Raw genomic sequence first — 20,214 nt, 5'->3', positions numbered from 1 at the left:
TCAAATACATGAGCACAACTGTGTGTTTTCTAATTTACTAAATACAAGTAGGGCTGTGTATTTCAAAATAAGAGCAAGTAAATAAAATAATGTTCAACTAAATGGCTTAACTTCAGAATTATTCTTTCAAAAAACTAATAATATACAGATATTTCATGTTTTAATCATATGGGTAGAAGCAAAATCATGCATTATAAAAATGCATTATACATAAGTAGAAGGGTTTTCCAGAATTTTGAGGGCAACTTTGGGGGTGCGTATTATACATTATACACGAGAAATTATGGTAATTAATGGAGCCACTTTTTGTGACATCACTGCTCTAGATACCCTGCTCTAGATACTATTGATTTGTCAATAAACAAAAAGTATGTCTCATAAAATGTTTCTGCCATGAGGGTACAAGACAATTCTGTTTATTAAATTAAAGTCGGTGGACGACTGGTTAGAGCGTCTGCCTCACAGTTCTGAGGACCGGGGTTCAAATTCCGGCCCCGCCTGTGTGGAGTTTGCATGTTCTCCCCGTGCCTGCGTGGGTTTCCTCCCACATCCCAAAAACATGCATGGTAGGTTGATTGAAGACTCTAAATTGCCCGTAGGTGTGAATGTGAGTGCGAATGGTTGTTTGTGCCCTGCGATTGGCTGGGAACCAGTGCAAGGTGTACCCCGCCTCCTGCCCGAATATAGCTGGGATAGGCTCCAGAACTCCCGCGACCCTTGTGAGGATAAGCTGCTCAGAAAATGGATGGATGGAAATTAAAGGGTTACTTTGTGTCACACTGATATGATGTGACACTACAGTGAACCTTTGCAATAAAAAATGTATGTCTCATAATAAGGAAGCAGAATTTTGTTTATTCAATGCATTAGAGGGCCTAAACTAATCGACCAGATGGCGACTAAAAGGGGAGAAGCCAAGTTACGCCAGGGTTGTTAGTAGTGATATTACGAGATGTGCCGAGTTTTCGAGGCGTGTGTCGAGTAATGGAGGGGGTGTTTCCGCAAATCGCGTATCAAGGCTTAATTCATTTAGGGACGGACCCGAAAGTGATGACGTCCGAAGTCTCTCTGCCCGGCTGTACCACATGACCGATTCGTGAAGCGCTCCAGGGTTTGCCACGAGGTTTGACAGCAATCTAAACCCCTCATGCAGGGTCTGTTCAAAATGTGTGTGTTTTATATAGAGTTGCGGTCAGCTCAGTTTGGATAAAGACTGTGTAGTTTGTATAGGCTAGTAGAGTTTGGAGTGTTGGCAGCCGTTTGGACATAGTTTGGACAGTAGAGATAGTGAGCGATTCCGTCACTCCTCGAAATCCTTGGAAAGAGGCTGCTTCCCGCTAACCCAGCACCCTGGTCGAATAGCCCACCGGTTGTGCACTCGATTCTCAACCTGGGGTATGGTGGTCGCCTGAGTTTGAACCCCAAGCAGGACTGCACCGCATAAGGAAATATCATTGAGGCTTATCAATTATCTTGGTTTTATCAAAAACAGCATTTTACATCATTTCTTATTTTATTAATGGGGAAAGTATTTATTGTGTTCACAGAAAGCAAGGTAAAATAAAACCTCATTGGAAGAGGAGAAATTACTGTACCCAATTTAAAAATCTTGCTCTTGAATTAATCACTTAACACAAAAATGATGATAAACTGTTATTTCTAAATAAGTCCTTTCAAAATCCTCTGCCCTCTTAAGCCCATGCCATGTTCCCAAAGTGACAGAAAAACATTATACAACCTGCAATACCAGTGATGATGAACATTTTAAGCACACAGAATACGTTCAATAATATATTTTACACTTTATGTTGGGAGATTTCTTGATCAAACATTGTTTTGTAATACATGGTCATTCACAAGAGCCAAAAAGCAACGCAGCACATACTGTATGTGGTAAAGATACAGCTGCCTCTGATTATGTACATGGCCAGCAGGTGGTTTCGTGTGCAATGAAGCATCAAGAAAGGAACCATTAACTCAAACCAATGGCTGAAGTGTTACAATGCTTCATGACGCTTCATCTCGCCATCACTAGTTGTTAGGAGAAAATCTTTTGTCGCTTGTGTATGTTTCTGGTTTGCAGAATGGCTCAAGCCTCTGAAAGCCTTTTATTTGTAAGGCTAATGTGAGATGAGTTTGAAATGATTTAAAGTGTTTCTGGTTTGAGGTATATTTATTGTGTAAACAATTAATACAGAAAAATATAAATACTTTTAGAGGGACATCAATTACTCAAGTTTTTTTTTGTATTCGCGGTAAGGCTCGGTCCCCATGAACCTGCAAATTATGGGGGTTTACTGCATGATGGTTGGGATACCTTCTGCCTTTCTCTGCTTTTATTAAGCAAACTGATATTTTGTTTTGCTTTTTGTGTGTGTTATTCTAGCTGATGATGAGGTTTTCATTCATCATGCTCCTGAGGCTCCAGCATCAGCACAGGCCGTGACATCCAGATCCCTGCTTCCCAAGGCAAGCCAGTCAGGCCTTCGCGCCCCTGGCTTCAGCACCAACCGTTTCCCCGTGGGCCGCCTGGCAGCGTTTGGCTTCGTCAGGAGTTCTAGCGTGTCCTCTGTTTCCTCTGCACACTCTGCCGACAGCACACAGAGTGACCTGAGCAGGATCGCTCACCGTAAGTCTCAACATTTCATACCTACACTATAGATTTCTGGATTTGTTCTCGATAAACAGCACTGACCAAGTTGTGCCATGAATGGTGAGATAGCATCTGTGTATAAGAGAATGTCGTAATGTCAAGACAGGGGTGTGCACTTTCACACTCCTCCCGCTACGTTGTGTTGGAAGCGCCGTGTGAAAGCACATGCAGTTGCAGCAAAATACCACATCACAGGTTCAGTGCTAAAGGAACATGAAGATACATTTAAAAACAATGCACCGCCAGTTTTATCACTACACGAGAGTGTCATGATCATCACCATCTTGTTTTCATTAGCTCTTTTATGCATCATTTGCATAAACACTCCCCATCCACGTTATGTCGTTTTTACAGCTTAAAGGGTTAGCTGCTTTCGTCTTAACATCTTATAACACAGCTTCATGAGTGCTTATCCTATTGGGAATTCGACGCAACTTTTGCGCCATTGATTTTCTCTAACTGTCCAAAATGAATGAGTTAAAACCAAGCTGAAACATGATACTCACCAAACAGTGCTTTTTATAATGACATTTTTGTTTTAAATGATTTGAGGATATATATTTTTATTATTATTCAGCTGGAGTCAGTCATCATTAGCAGAGATAACTACCTACTCATGTTGTAGGGTGCTGCATGAAATGTGCAGAACCAGAACTTGACGTGTACGCTGGTCCGGTTAGTTGGCTGAATTCAGAATAACTGCATGCGTTTTTAATGTGACCTACATAGCTTTCTCTTCCTCTCCCAGTTACAGCTGACGTAAGCGCCTCAGCTCTCGCGTATGTCACCGTTCCCTGTTACGTAATCCCTCTTCTCCCTTGTTTCATCTGAGCACTTTCATCGCTCCTGTCGCCCTTCCATTGGTTGATCTTGAGTGCAAGATGTGTGCCAATGTGGGGGAGGCCCCTTCTTAACAACCATAAGGAAAAGAGTGGGAAGAATGTAGCATCTCAGGTACAAGAAGAGAAAAAGGCATATTCATATTCTTATCAATATTCTATGAATTGGACTGTCAAACAAGTACAGTCACACAAAAATCACATTCTTAAAATGTGTGTGTGTGTGTTTGTGGATATATATATTATATATAGAGTGCGGCATGGTGGGCGACTGGTTAGCACATCCGCCTCACAGTTCTGAGGACCGGGGTTCAAATCCCGTCCCCGCCTATGTGGAGTTTGCATGTTCTCCCCGTGCTTGCGTGGGTTTTCTCCGGGTACTCCGGTTTCCTCCCACATCCCAAAAACATGCGTGGTAGGTAGATTGACGACTCTAAATTGCCCGTAGGTGTGAATGGTTGTTTGTTTATATGTGCCCTGTGATTGGCTGGCAACCAGTTCAGGGTGTACCCCGCCTCTCGCCTGAAGATAGCTGCGTTATCTATAAAACGCGGTTAGGTGATAGTATCAGTATCTGCAAATACCTTTGACTTCCCTTGCCATTTCATGTTTCTCAGACATCTTCAACAGGCGAAAAGTTTTACTTTTTATTTTAGTGGTTCATGTCTCTTCAGTTTTGTGTGACAGGAATGTAAACAATTTACTTAAAACACAGCCTGTACAGTTAATAAAACATATTTAATGAAGGTGAGAGTTGGAGTCAACCCCAGAATTAATTATTCACTTTACATTATTTCCTTTAAATTTGAACAACTTGGAAGTCAACTTAAGTCATTGAACAGTTCAGCTTCGGAGGTGAGACAGTATCAAACATTTCTTTAGCTATTTTTCCTGCTTGTTCCATGCAAAACAGAATCAATTAACCATCTGCTCATATAATGAAAAACAAACACTGCCTTTTTATTTTGAGGCGCAATCAGGAGACATAGGAGCAACATCTAGATATTAAAGCTTTGTCCTCATTGGAATTTTAGATATTGCCACTTATGCCTATAAATAGTTGCATTGTAGAAGCCACATGTAGCCCAAGGTACTATGGGAAATAACGAGCTTCAGAGTGACTGAGCGAGATGGTAACATGACGATTAGAAGGAGAACATTGTACTAGTAATCATGGTTTCTAACTACCAGGGGAATCTTTCGACAATGTTTACGTGTGCGCTGGGATGAGTGTTTGCAATACCGGATTTTCCTTTTTCACGCAGGGATCTTTTCCCCTCATGGCACACTCCAAAATACGATCAAAGAGCAGTCAGATTGACATGAGTTTTCACACATCCTTCTAGCGTTTGGCAGGGGAGCGGTACCAACCCAGAACCTCATTCTGAAACAAAGAGAATAGACACCGGCCTCAGTTGCTTATTCGCACCATTGATCCACAGGAAAACAGGCTCCATTTGGGCACCGGATGATCCAGAAAGGAGCAATCATTAAGGAATAGAGAGATATGGAGGCAAGGGTTACCAAGCCTCAGTGGGTTAGAGGAAGATCCTCTGAGTTTAAGCTCCCCACATCACAGCTCATCACAGCTGATCAACCTGCTGTGATCAATGAGCAGCGTCTCTGGGATGTTTGGCATTAAATTCATCCAAACTTTTTCACATTTCATCTGCATATTTTATTTCTACCACCACCTGTTGGCCATTCTGAAGGTAAAGTTTATGAATGTGCAGACGAGAAAAGCGTCGGTACAATGTATTGTAGATCAAAGACGCCGATATGTTCTGATGGCTCAGTCGATTGACAACAATCACATTCATCACCTCATTGTTGTTTTGGCCAGTCGGACTCGATCATTGAAGCTGACACAAAATCGTTTTGTTGGACATGCTGAACACTCTGCTTTGGGCCCCTCGGGGGCCACAAACAGCAGCGTTGAACATGCATTATAGATCACTGGAAAGCAATTGAATGCAGTTCGCCAACTGCATGTTTGCATTTAAAACGGTATGTAAGTATTAAATTCTATCACATGTGGGAGTGTATGTTACCATGAAACATTGATTAGCCATTAACGCAATCCTGTCGTCATCCGAGTGCTGACATCCCCAAGGTGTTTCAGTGTGCATGAGAGAGAGCGATGCATCCATGCATACACTGTTAATTCCACTGTGATTGACAGGTTCGGTTTACATAGCTGGTGGGGGGCTGCAGAGGAAGGCCCATTTGCATGATGGAAATTCAATAGTCAAAACAAATACAGCATTATTGCTGCACTCAATCTTTTATTTCGGTGATACTGTAATAACAGTGAAATAGCTCTGGATGCTGAGGCAAGTCACAGGAAGAGAAGAAAGTGTGTGAAAGGGAAACGAGAGCTGTGTGGAGAGGCTGGCACCGGGAGGAGAGTGGATGTTGCACCCCAGATGCCACGGCTCCAAGCTCAGATCTGGTGTGTGACTCATACTAGCTCACTGTGACCAGATGGTTTCTGTGGCGCATGTGTGCATATAGTGCAGATACACACTGAGATGGCCAATTAGATATGGATGCCACTTGGCAGCAAAAGGGAGAAAAACTATCACGGCAGCCGTGACGGCGTTGATGCCTGCAGCTCACACTTTCTTTCAACCTTCTTCATGTTTGTCACTCATCGCAGCATTCAATTTTACACCAAGGGAACAGTACAGATTTCTGATTGGTGTTTAAATCAGGGGTCACCAACATAGTGCCCGTGGGCTCCAGGTAGCCCTTAAGGAGTACCACACGGGCCTATTCTAAAAAAAAATAGCTCACCACTGATGAGACATTGTGAGTTCTCAGGAATTTTGTAGAAACACATTTTAAGACTTGTCATTGTACTGGTATGTGTGCAAATGTTTAGCCACTTGTACAACCCCAATTTTAATGAAGTTGGGACATTGTGTTAAACATAAATAAAAACATAATACAATGATTTGCAAATCATGTTCAACCTATATTTAATTGAATACAATACAAAGACAAGATATTTAATGTTCAAACTGATAAACTTTATTGTTTTTAGCAAATAATCATTAACTTAGAATTTTATGGCTGCAACACGTTCCAAAAAAGCTGGGACAGGGTCATGTTTACCACTGTGTTACATCACCTTTTCTTTTAACAACATTCAAAAAAACGTTTGGGAACTGAGGACACTAATTGTTGAAGCTTTGTAGGTGGAATTCTTTCCCCATTGTTGCTTGATGTACAGCTTCAGCTGTTCAACAGCCCGGGGTCTCCGTTGTCGTATTTTACGCTTCATAATGCGCCACACATTTTTAATGGGAGACAGGTCTGGACTGCAGGCAGGCCAGTCTAGTACCCGCACTTTTTTACTAAGAAGCCACGGTATTGTAACACATGCAGAATGTGGTTTGCCATTGTCTTGCTGAAATAAGCAGGGGCGTCCGTGAAAAAGACGTTGCTTGGATGGCAGCATATGTTTCTCCAAAACCGGTATGTACCTTTCAGCATTAATGGTGCCTTCACTCATGTGTAAGTTACCCATGCCAATGCCACTAACACAGCCCCATACCATCACAGATGCTGGCTTTTGAACTTTGCGTCCATAACAGTCCGGATGGTTCTTTTCCTCTTTGGCCCGTAGGACACGACGTCCACAATTTCCCAAAACAATTTGAAATGTGGACTCTTCGGACCACAGAACACTTTTCCACTTTGCATCAGTCCATCTTAGATAAGCTCGGGCCCAGAGAAGCCGGTGGCTTTTCTGGTTGTTGTTGATAAATGGCTTTTGCTTTGCATAGTAGAGTTTCAAGTTGCACTTACGGATGTAGTGCCGAACTGTATTTACTGATATTGGTTTTCTGAAGTGTTTCTGAGCCCATGTGGTGATATCCTTTACACATTGATGTTGGTTTTTGATGCAGTGCCACCTGACGGATTGAAGGTCACGGGCATTCAATGTTGGTTTTGGGCCTTGCCGCTTTCATGCAGTGATTTCCCCAGATTATCTGAACCTTTTGATGATATTATGGACCATAGATGATGATATCCCTAAATTCTTTGAAATTGTACGTTGAGGAACATTGTCCTTAAACTGTTCGACTATTTTCTCACGCACTTGTTCACAAAGAGGTGAACCTCACCCCATCTTTGCTTATGAATGACTGAGCAATTCAGGCAAGCTCCTTTTATACCCAATCATGGCACCCACCTGTTCCCAATTAGCCTGTTCACCTGTGGGATGTTCCAAACAGGTGTTTGATGAGCATTCCTCAACTTTCTCAGTCTTTTTTGCCACCTGTCCCAGCTTTTTTGGAACGTGTTGCAGCCATAAAATTCTAAGTTAATGATGATTTGCTAAACACAATAAGGTTTATCAGTTTGAACATTAAATATCTAGTCTTTGTAGTGTATTCAATTAAATATAGGTTGAACATGATTTGCAAATCATTGTATTTTGTGTTTGTTTATGTTAAACACAACGTCCCAACTTCATTGGAATTGGGGTTGTAATATGAGCTCAGAGTTTCATTATTGTGCTATTTTCATGACAACTGAGTGATTGTGATGAGGACACCAAAGGCACATTAATGATATTGACCCACATGCTTTCTTGAGTGCCTCTTCATCAGGCCCGCATCTCAATATACCGCCAGAAACGAGACAAATTTAAGAATATGTACTGTACAGTCACTTCTGATGTGATAGAATTCTTCCAAAGTATATTTTATTTAACCAAAACAGATGCACCTCTTAGTGTGATGCACTTGTGCACCACTGTAAAGCATCGGACCCAGTTCACCACTGCTTAACACTGAGAAATCATGGTCTTCTTTTGTCGTCATGTGTCAGAGTCAGAAAATGTGAGTAATTTTTATGATGTATTCAAATTTTGCTCACAGCGTTTCTGTGGCAATGTTGAGGAGGTGTGATCTCGGAGCGAGCAGCCTCACACTCGTCTTATCTGGAAGCAGATAGTTTCTTTTGTTTTTCGGACTGAACTTAAATCTCCTAACATCACACATTTAATCGTTCCCGCAGACTTCTACTCAGGTCCATCGCTGCAGGGCTATTATTTTGTCTTTTATGTATGCAGCTTTAACCTTGGCCTCCCCCAAATACACACACACACGCACACGCGCACACACATTTACTGCTGCTGACATGCAGTACTTTGCATTCATAAGCGTTTCCTGCAGATATATTTTGAAGATATACCCATTTATTAAGTTTTCAGACTTGTAAACTGCCTCTACATTAACTGATGTTTCTCCAACAAAATACATTACAGTAACATTTCGAATCTGCTCAGCATCAATCACATCGTGGCTTAATAGTAAGTTTATAGTACAGTATTTGATAAATACACGAAAGGTTATTGACGAGGAATGTGGAGGACTGCCACATATTTCATTAAGACTGATTTGAGCAACTGAAAACCTCCAACAAATAACAGGAAGCACTGACTAATAGGCAAAACAAATTACAGGCTCTGATGAATTCTATCTCCCAGTTTAATTACAGAACATGTCACGCGTGAAGTGCAGTGCAGAATGAAGCTGACGTCTGTCTGAGAAACCCCACTGTGTTCCACAGGCAGCGGTGAGGTTAAGCCACAAAATAAGGTGGATTTAAAGAATTACTCACTTTAAACTTCCAGTTCTGTTTCCTGGTTCAGGTAAATGTACATGCCTTAGTGTGATCCCTTTTTCCAGAATTAGGACTGCAAGGACTCGAGATTATGCTGCAAGACTTTGCCAATAAATCTCCAACAGAGCTTCGCTTTTTTTTTTTTTCTCCATATCTTGTTTTTAATTTTCGTCATAATAACAGATGCTTGCCACTAGCTCCATCCAAGCAGCATCACCTCATCGATCTTCATATCCCTTTTTCACATTGTTTGGTTTCGCCCTAGCCTAGCTACTGTGTTCCTTCCGACTTATTAGTTTTGTGTGCGCGTATCCATCATCGGCTGCCATTTTGCCTTTATGTTCACGAAATCCATCAGTTTGGGTGTCTTTATATTACCACTAATCTCCTTTTTTAATCATTCAAATCACACCTCAATGTTGCATGTGCACAAATGTTGTCACTATTGCACTCAGCACTGTAAATATCTTTGATCTGTCCTTGCTTGAAGTCCACCTCAATCGCACCAGTCAGAATTAAAATGCGAATGTTACTTCGGCTGGTTCACTGTTATTACAAACTTATTTTATTATTATTACAAACTTATTTTATTCACTTTCCAGCAGCTTGTGATTACGTTACATTATATAATAAAATTATTTCGATTAATATTGTACAAACTTCAAATTCATTTAATTTAATTTTCTACCTAGCCATTTTCAGCTACTTGGTCATACTGCGTGGTGGCTCTGTAGTGAGCAATGTGACAAGTGGGTGCCATTTTTGTGGAATTTTCCTCTAAAATCCTACTCAACAATAAAAAATAAATGTTTAACAAACAGCAACAAATTGTTGCGTGGTGATGTTTTCCTTATGCAAATATACAACCTGTTAACAAGTTGTTGTCAAACCAAAGAGGCTCCCTGGATTCTGCACTATATTGCCAAACCTATTTGCTCACCTGCCTTGACTCACATATGATATCCCATTTTGAATCCATATGGTTTAATATGATGTTGGTCGGGACGGCACTGGTTAGACCATCTGCCTCACAGTTCTGAGGACCGGGGTTCAATCCCCGGCCCCACCTGTGTGGAGTTTGCATGTTCTCCCCTTGAAAAAAACATGCATGGTAGGTTAATTGACAACTCTAAATTGCCCGCAGGTGTGAATGTGTGTGCGAATGGTTGTTTGTTTGTATGTGCCCTGCGATTGGCTGGCAACCTGTTCGGGGTGTACCCCGCCTCCTGCCCGATGATAGCTGGGATAGGCTCCAGCACGCCCGCGACCCTAGTGAGGAGAAGCGGCTCAGAAAATGGATGGATGGATGGATGATGTTGGTCCCTTTGCAGATATAACAGCTTCAACTCTTTTTGGAAGGCTTTAGAGTGAGTTTATCGGAATTTTTGCCCCTTCTTCCAGGAGCATATTTGTGAGGTCACACACTGATGTTGGACCAGAAGGCCTGGCTCTCTGTCTAGTCGAAATCAACCCAAAGGTGTTGTATTGGATTGAGGGCAGGACTCTGCAGGCCAGTCAAGTTCATCCATACCAAATTCTCTCATCCATGTCTTTATGAACCTTGCTTTGTGCACTGGTGTACAGACATATTGGAACAGGAAGGGGTAATCCCCAAACTGTATGACTGTCTAAAATGTCTTGGTTTGCCGAAGCATTCAGAGTTCTTTTCACTGGAGCTCAATATTTTGGACATTTCCAACTTTGTGGGAGTAGTTTGGAGATGGCCCCTACCTGTTCCAACATGACTGTGCATCAGTGCTCAAATCAAGGTTCACAAGCGGAGACTGAGAGCCAGGCCTTCTCGTCCAACATCAGTGTGTAACCTCACAGATGCGCTTCTGGAAAAATTGTCATAAATTCCCATATACACACTCATAGACCTTATGGTAAACCTTCCCAGAAGAGTTTAAGCTTTTATAACTGCAGAGGGGGGACCGATGTCATATTGAACCCTATGGATTAAAAATGGGATATCACTTAAATTAATATCTGATTCAAGGCAGGTGAGTTAATGATTATTTGCTAAAGACAATAAAGTTTATCAGTTTGAACATTATCTATTCAATTAAATATAGGTTGAACATGATTTGCAAACCATTGTATTCTGTGTTTATTTATGTTTAACACAACGTCCCAACTTCATTGGAATTGAGGTTGTAATATGAGCTCAGAGTTTCATTATTGTGCTAGTTTAAGCTGTTATAACTGCAGAGGGGGGACCGATGTCATATTGAACCCTATGGATTAAAAATGGGATATCACTGAAATTAATATCTGAATAAAGGCAGGTGAGCGAATACTTTTGGCAATATAATGTATGAGCATGTGTGTCTGCTACTTGGCATGGATAGCTAACAATGCAGGCCAAAAGGAGACAAGTTATGGCCTAATCACCACCTCGCGGTTGCTTGTTTATTCCTGTGTGACACACACAAGGACGATGTCGAAGTGCAGGCGTTGTGTCGTTATCGATCGGGTATGGGAGATAAACAGGATATACGCAGTGTGGTAGTGTTTATCTATTTGCAAGATTACACAAACTGGGGCCTCATTGTACCTGCATAAAAAACAAATGAGAAACATCTCCTTCGTATCTTTCTCATATCACCATTTTGATCCAAGGTCATCCATCTATATGTGTCTGTTCCAGGTCTGAGTGTGAGCGAGGAGCCGCCTCTACACAGGGTGACCGGTGGCTCTCCATCAACAGATCACAAGAGAGGTGCGCCATGTCGCAGCAACAGCCTTCAGCCGCCATCCACCCCAGTACTGCCGCGCCGATACCTGCCCGCTCAACCAAGAAGCTCTCCTGAGGGTCAGTAGAAGTTATTTTTTTAATTGAGTTTTTTCTTTACTTCCTACTCCACTTTTAGGTTCCAGTGTAGCGAGTTACCAAATGAGAATTCTCTGTTGACCACTGACACAGATAGTGTTGTTTCTAGCGCCACCTTACACAATTCTGTATTACTGCAACAGTACTCTAACAAAAAGGTGCTGAAAATTGGGATGGTATAAGTGCTGTACTGTACTATACCGCTGGGTAGAAACAAGGCCAGTGTTGTGATAGTGTGAAATCACATCTAACACAACAAACCAACACAGATTTGCAGACATGGAACATCTCTCTGCGGGTTTTAAGTTAGATTTGTTCAGGATCAGATTCTTCTCTTACGTAACAATTCTGATTAGGTTTTTTTTTTTTTAAAGAGCCCATCTCCTCTCTGCATAGACTATAGACTTTCCGCTAACTTTATAACGCACCTCTTTATTAAATCCCAAATCCTTCATTGCCCCCCCCACCCCCCCGCGCTGCCCATTTCCCCCTACTTTTCCCCATTCCAAAGCTCCGAGGTAGCACATTTCACAGACTGTTCTAAACTAAATCCAGCTACGGTTTCTGAACACCCACACATGGGACCAGCTCCCACACCAGATCTAATTTGACACACAACAGAAGACGAGATCGGAAAAGTCATCCTGAGTATCATTCAGAGTTTAGGCTTATTTTCCGTCTCGTCTGGGAAGTTTGTAAGAGTCACGGAGAGCAGACAAGCGCTGGCTCATCCTTCTCAGTGTGCCTGGCTTTGCTTTGACCCAGAATCCTATGAAATATTGAACACTTTTAGTTATAAAGAACATACGAATGCTTGGAGAATGTAGACACTGATGTGCCAGCATAAAAACCCTCCATTCACTTTCCACCAGTCTTTGTTGTAGGTATACTTTCTTTATTAATGCATCCAATATTTACAATGATAGTTATTTAGTTCACAATGGTCCTGAAACAATCTGTTCTCTCTTTCCTTTTATTTTATGAACTGTCATATTTATTGTATTGTCAAGTATCAAAGTGTCATTGCATAACTTGCTAGTCAAAATAGTGTTGAGTGGCCTACTTGTTGTTTAACAGTTGGCAGGAAGGAGTTCCAGCGGCGTTCCGAGGTAACACGCTCCCTCCCATCCTCCCCGAAGAGGCTGGCAGTTGTTCCACCTAAACCTCAGTCACCAGGTCAGTTTTCCATTTTATAGCTGTCAAAACTACTCCTACATTATAATCAGAAAACACATTGCTGAAGATAAACAGTCCTTAAACAAGATGATGGTGAGAATGTGTTTTAAAAAGGTCACCAGAAGAAGCTGGTGGCTATTCCCTGTTCACTTATTCATCACAGACTATTGCCTGGGATTCACAATGTTTAAACTTCCTTGGCACACCCTGTAGTTTGAACTCTGTGAACCCAATTTGCCAGAAAGGGCCTGCCTGCATTTTATTCTTGCAAAGGTTGCTTGTGTTTACATTTTACTGCAAATTAGCTGACACATTCTTTCCTACTTAATAGTAAGCATTTTCTGTTTCTTACTGGGTTTTAGAGATATTGACAGAACACAGAAGAAGGTGAATGTCGGGACGGTCTGAAGGGGAAAAAAGTAAAATTGTGTTGAAATGAAGCTGAAACTGGCAGAATATGAAACCTAAACTTGCCACACTAGTGGGAATCACTCCCATTATTCCTTGCATTCTTGTCCCTCCAATGGTCTGCCTTTCACACACCATATGGGTAATTTCATATAATTTGATCAATGTCGATAAAGACAAAAACAACCAAACAAAAAAAACATCTAATTTTTCTTTTATTTTTTTAATGCTGTCTTGGTTTTATATGGGTATATGTCTCCCATGCTGAAAGAGCCATGCTAAAAGTCCTATTTTCAAAAAGATATTGATGATTTAGTAAAATTTTAGGCATTCATAGTAAAGGCATTTTTTTTTTATTGACAGACCAAATGGTGGTGGCCGATTGAAATACACTTGTTTTTACAACCCCAATTCCAATGAAGTTGGGACGTTGTGTTCAACAAAAATAAAAACAGAATACAATGATTTGCAAATCATGTTCAACCTATATTTAATTGAATACACTACAAAGACCAGACATTTAATGTTCAAACTGATAAACTATTGATTTTAGAAAATAATCATTAACTGAGAATTTTATGGCTGCAACAGGTTCCAAAAAAGCTGGGACTGGGTCATGTTTACCATTGTGTTACATCATCTTTTCTTTTAACAACATTCAATAAACGTTTGAGGAACTGAGGACACTAATTGTTGAAGCTTTGTAGGTGGAATTCTTTCCAATTCTTGCTTGATGTACAGCTTCAGCTGTTCAACAGTCCAGGGTCTCTGTTGTTGTATTTTACGCTTCATAATGCGCCATACATTTTCAATGGGAGACAGGTCTGGACTGCAGGCAGGCCAGTCTAGTACCCGCACTCTTTTATTACGAAGCCACGCTGTTGTAACACGTGCAGAATGTGGTTTGGCATTGTCTTGCTGAAATAAGCAGGGGCGTCCATGAAAAAGACGTTGCTTGGATGGCAGCATGTTTCTCCGAAACCTGTATGTACCTTTCAGCATTAATGGTGCCTTCACAGATGTGTAAGTTACCCATGCCGTTGACACTAACACAGCCCCATACCATCACAGATGCTGGCTTTTGCGTCCATAACAGTCCGGATGGTTCTTTTCCTCTTTGGCCCGGAGGACACAACATCCACAATTTCCAAAAGCAATTTCCTCCCACATCCCAAAAGCATGCGTAGTAGGTTAATTAACAACTCTAAATTGCCCGCAGGTGTGAATGTGAGTGTGAATGGTTGTTTGTTTGTATGTGCCCTGTGATTGGCTGGCAACCAGTTCAGGGTGTACCCTGCCTCCTGCCCGATGTTAGCTGGGATAGGCTCCAGGACACCCGCGATCCTAGTGAGGAGAAGCGGCTCAGAAAATGGATGGATAGATGGAATTTGAAATGTGGACTCGTCGGACCACAGAACACTTCTCCACATCGGTCCATCTTAGAGGAGCTCGGGCCCAGAGAAGTCGGTGGCGTTTCTGTGTGTTGTTGATAAATGGCTTTTGCTTTGCATAGTAGAGTTTCAGGTTGCACTTACGGATGTAGCGCCGAATTGTATTTCCTGACATTGGTTTTCCGAAGTGTTCCTGAGCCCATGTGGTGATATCCTTTACACATTGATGTCGGTTTTTGATGCTGGGCCGCCTGAGAGATCGAAGGTCACGGGCATTCAATGTTGGCTTTCGGCCTTGCCGCTTACATGCAGTGATTTCTCTTGATTCTCTGAACCTTTTGACGATATTATGGACCGTAGATGATGAAATCCCTAAATTCCTTGCAATTGTACATTGAGGAACATTGTCCTTAAACGTTTTGACTATTTTCTCACGCACTTGTTCACAAAGAGGTGAACCTCGCCCCATCTTTGCTTGTGAATGATTGAGCAATTCAGTGAAGCTCCTTTTATACCCAATCATGGCACCCACCTGTTCCCAATTAGCCTGTTCACCTGTGGGATGTTCCAAACAGGTGTTTGATGAGCATTCCTCAACTTTCTCAGTCTTTTCTGCCACCTGTCCCAGCTTTTTTGCAACGTTGCAGCCATAAAATTCTAAGTTAATGATTATTATTATTAAAAACAATAAAGTTAATGGGGTGGCACGATGGATGACTGGTTAGAGCGTCTGCCTCATAGTTGGGGTTCAATTCCCCCCCCCCCCCCCACCAGTGTGGAGTTTGCATGTTCTCCCCATGCCTGTGTGGGTTTTCTTTTTTACTCCGGTTTCCTCCCACATCCCAAAAACATGCATGGTAGGTTAATTGATGTCTCTAAATTGCCTCTAGGTGTGAATGTGAGTGTGAATGGTTGTTTGTTTATGTGTGCCCTGCGATTGGCTGGCAACCAGTTCAGGGTGTACCCCGCCTCCTGCCCGATGATAGCTGGGATAGGCTCCAGCACTCCCACAACCCTTGTGAGGATAAGCGGCTCAGAAAATGGATGGATGGAATAAAGTTTATCAGTTTGAAAATTAAATATCTTGTCTTTGTAGTGTATTCAATTACATATAGGTATACCCTAAACCGGTCGCCAGCCAATCGCAGGGCACATAGAAACAAACAACCATTCGCACTCATATTCACACCTGAATTTGAATGCAAAGTTCAAAAGCCAGCATCTGTGATGGTATGGGGCTGTGTTAATGCCAATGGCACGGATAACTTACACATCTGTGAAGGTACCATTAATGCTAAAAGGTACATACAGGTTTTGGAGAAACATATGCTGCCATCCAAGCAACGTCTTTTTCATGGACGCCCCTGCTTATTTCAGCAAGACAATGCCAAACCACATTCTCCATGTGTTACAACAGCATGGCTTCGTAGTAAAAGAGTGCGGGTGCTAGACTGGCCTGCCTGCAGTCCAGACCTGTCTCCCATTGAAAATGTGTGGCGCATTATGAAGCGTAAAATACGACAACGGAGACCGCGGACTGTTGAACAGCTGAAGCTGTACATCAAGCAAGAATGGGAAAGAATTCCACCTATAAAGCTTCAACAATTGGGGTTGTAGAAACAAACAACCATTCGCACTCACATTCACACCAACGGCAATTTAGAGTCTTCAATCAACCTACCACGCATTTTTTTGGGATGTGGGAAGAGCATATTAAGCAATAGGAGAAAAATACTATTCAAAAATGTAATTATCTTCAGAAAACGTTGCATAACATGTAACTTCATTTCAGACACCTAATGGTAAAGACATTTTGGCATTAAAACTTTGAAAAATACTATTATAGAATTACATTTTTTGATGGACAAATGCCAATAATTCAAATACTCTTACCAGTAAAATTAATTGATTTTCAAAAGATAATTCTGTGGGCCATGTCTTTACCTTTATTGATCAAATTATATGAAATTGAGCAATATAAACAAATCAGGTATGCGGTATTCACTACGCTCCATCTGTCAAGTATCATTCAGATGTGTCCCAGTGGAGTCTTTTGTGGTTCCTTTGTCTTTTTTACGCAATGTGGCATTTTTTTGTTCCCACTTTTGTCTAAACTTAATTGCTCCTTTACCAAAAAGTCCTTTTACAATGGCTTCAAGTACCCCCCTCCCTTCTTTACCCAGGGCCCTTATCACCCCCACCTCCTGCAAACAGATTTTTCACTCATTATCTGGTACCCTGCTCCCCAACCCCAGCCTCGGGTTGTCATGGAGACCGACCCCCATACGTTAATTGGATGAATGATGAGATTGAGGGAGTCAAACTGTGCTGCAGTGTGTTGGATTGTTAAATTACTGCAGGGCATTTTGATTTGTTTCATTTGGGACTCCGTAATTTTTGTTGTGATAAAATAATTGAAATTTTGTGACAATTCTTTTCACTGAAAAAAAGCATAGCAATTTCATTTGGCCAAGAGCGCTCCACCTGCTAATGTGGTCACCACATGTCAAGGTGACTCACACATGGTGGAAAGAAGGGGTTCAAGCATTCGACTTTTCATCATCTCCAACTTTAAAAATATTTAAATTATTTTAATGTGTTTTTTTATCAAAAAGTGTATGAATATACACTTCTTGAACTGCAATAGGGTTTTATGAAAAGCTGCATTTCAGCTACTGACTTACAAACGGTCACATTTATCTTGAGATTAGATAGAACCTAAGTGTTTTTCTGTACAAAAGATTCTATTAACTCAGTGTTATTTATCAGGTGAACACTGCCATTAGCAGTAGGTCAGGTGCAATTTCTATAGTCGATATTCATCAATTAGATAAAGTATTTATGCTGATTCATTGGAAATATTTATGAGTATATGATGACTGGTGTGCACTGCAGCAGTTGGCTGGCAACCAATCCAGGGGTCGCCCAAAGTCAGCTGGGATAGACCCCAGCTCACCCGCAAGCCAAGTGAGGATAAGCGGTATAGAAAATGGATGGATGAATGATGATATGGAATATTTAATCATTGGTCTTTATAATTGCCATTCAATTGTCATAGTGTTTCTTCTTCCCTCCCTATAGTCCAGTCAGGCCAGCGACCTCTAGGAGGGCCGCCTCGGGGGTCAGTGCCCCCTGGGTCCCCTCGTCGCGTGCCCCCCTTGAAGCTGCAGCAACAGAAGGAGGATGCTCAGCAGAGAGAAGACGAAGAAAGGAAAGCAAAGGAGAAGGAGAACGAGGACCAACGTGAGCAGGTGAGATTCAGTGAAAATCAGTATAGGAGCCCTTCCAGTGAGTCAAAAGACATTGACGCTATTGTGTTTTTGTCACATAAGCTGGAGAGGCTGCGTGGACGCTGTGAGCAGCAAGAAAAGCAACTGAGAGCTCTTAAAGAAAAACTGAGGAAGACCTCTTTGGGTTTAGAAGCCTTCATCGTCACCACTCAGCATTACTGCCTCAAGGTGACAGTGCTATTTGAACTGACACCATTACACTATCCCGCTAAGTGTTGTGCCAAGTGTCATTAGTGAAACGACAAATTTCTCCATGGTGATTTTCATCGTCTTGATCAACGTAGGCTTTGCGATTACTAAAATGTAGGCTCAAGAGCACATACAGTATTTAACACGATGAGGTGAGAGTCACAGCGTGGCTGCCGAGTGCGATGATTATGATGGGCGAGAGCGCCGGTGACTTGGGGGGGTTGGTTCTGGGAGAGTTCAGTGTGTCACTGAGCTTCTCTCATGAAGCTTCCTGAGTCCACTGGAATGATTTAACCCGTGAGATGAGCAGACATATTTATGGCTGCTGTCTGAGTGCAGCAATCACTAGCCCCTCGGTGCAAATGAATTTCAAGAATGGCTGGCTCATTAGAGGAAATGTCAGCGCCACCTGCTGTTTGTACCAAGACAGCTGCAGTTTAAAACATCATTAGGGGGAAGAAATTGCAAACTACCTCATGATAAGGACATTTTTTATGTAGGGCAGCGATATCTATATCTGATGTTGGAGCATCAGTACTGCACCTTGGGAGATAATATAATATATAGCAAGAGTCAACGGGCACCCTATGAGTCGCCTGCGAGCCTGTTCTAAAAATAGTTCACCAGTGTGATGCTTCTTAATTTTTTTGTGTTGCTATTCTTAAAAAAATAAAAATGAAAAATATGCCACTTAACAGCGTGCTGCATTTAGCATTTTTGTTGCTATTGTTTTTAAATTTGTTGTAAATTTGGAAATGACAATGTCAGGGAAAAAAACTGTAGATTTCAAAGTTTGTATTCTAGCATCCGCTCCAGAGCTAAACAGCATCGAATATTCAAGGTGCTTTTGGAGGAGCTGTCAGCTGAAGATGGTGACCTTTTACTACACACTGCAAACCGTTGGCTCAGTGGGGGACAAATTTTGGTTCGTTTTTTTTTTCTTTCACTTTTGAGAGAAATCATAGAGTTCATACAATCCAAAGGTGAAGACACATTGTTACTGGAGAACACTGAGTGGACACTTCACCTTGCATTTTTAACAGACATTACTGTGAAACTGAACCATTTGAACTGTGAGCTGCAAGGCAAAGGTAAGACTGTTACTGATAAGCGCTCTAAATGCATTTAAAGCTCGGATGAACATTTTCTCTGTGAATTTACAGAGAAAAAAATTTGCTGCATTTTCCATCTGTGCAGATGGTGCTGCAAACCAATGATGATCCATCTGAGAATTATGACAAAGTTGTAGGAAAGTACTCTCAAGTCATAAACAGACGGGCTAGAGTTTGAGAAAAGGTTTTGTGACCTCTGTCAGCTTGAGCCTTGTGTGTCATTCATTTCCAACCCTTTCATAAATGTAGACGCAACATACATTGCTGAGCAACTAAGATCAATGTTCAGCTTGGATATTGGACAGGTGGAGATTGAAACTCTAACACTGCATAATGATCTGAACCTCAAAGACTAGCGTGCTGCACCAAACCTTTGGTGTCTTGTTGAAACAGAAAAGTACAGTGATGTGTGCACAGTAGCTATGAAGGTTGCCAACTTGTTTGGATCAGCCTATGTGTGTGAATCTGCCTTTTTTGACATGAACCTCATCAAAAACAAACACAAAACAGGCCTCACTGATGGACACCTGCAAGACTCACTCAGAGTTGCAGTGTCAAATTACACCCCAGATTACAACACACTGGTGCACAGCATTGCAATGACACGCTTCCCACTGACCGACAAAAAAAACAAAACAGAAAGAGATGTTCTCAGTGGCAGCATGGCAGTACCATGGCAAATT

General features: G+C 41.7%; 1 protein-coding gene and 1 long non-coding RNA gene across 2 annotated transcripts in view; one reads left to right on the top strand and one right to left on the bottom strand.

The window, feature by feature from the left end:
• mtus2a (microtubule associated tumor suppressor candidate 2a) overlaps positions 1-20,214 on the top strand; it is a 55,578-nt gene that overhangs the window by 22,037 nt on the left and 13,327 nt on the right. Inside the window, exons 4-8 of the mRNA XM_061752428.1 lie at positions 2,387-2,629; positions 11,783-11,947; positions 13,043-13,141; positions 18,022-18,191; positions 18,273-18,398. Of these exons, the coding sequence (XP_061608412.1) occupies positions 2,387-2,629; positions 11,783-11,947; positions 13,043-13,141; positions 18,022-18,191; positions 18,273-18,398 (803 nt within the window). The remainder of the gene's footprint in view (positions 1-2,386; positions 2,630-11,782; positions 11,948-13,042; positions 13,142-18,021; positions 18,192-18,272; positions 18,399-20,214) is intronic.
• Positions 1,528-20,214, bottom strand: part of LOC133467501 (uncharacterized) — a 30,647-nt gene continuing 11,960 nt past the window's right edge. The window contains exons 2-3 of the long non-coding RNA XR_009785235.1: positions 4,736-4,876; positions 1,528-2,587 (exon numbers count right to left, since the gene is read on the bottom strand). This is a non-coding gene — a long non-coding RNA (uncharacterized LOC133467501). The remainder of the gene's footprint in view (positions 2,588-4,735; positions 4,877-20,214) is intronic.

This window comes from Phyllopteryx taeniolatus, chromosome 17 (assembly GCF_024500385.1).
Source record: "Phyllopteryx taeniolatus isolate TA_2022b chromosome 17, UOR_Ptae_1.2, whole genome shotgun sequence".
Classification (NCBI taxonomy): Eukaryota; Metazoa; Chordata; class Actinopteri; order Syngnathiformes; family Syngnathidae; genus Phyllopteryx; species Phyllopteryx taeniolatus.
Note: the sequence above shows the minus strand (reverse complement) of the source record. Positions and strands in the feature narration are given on the sequence as shown.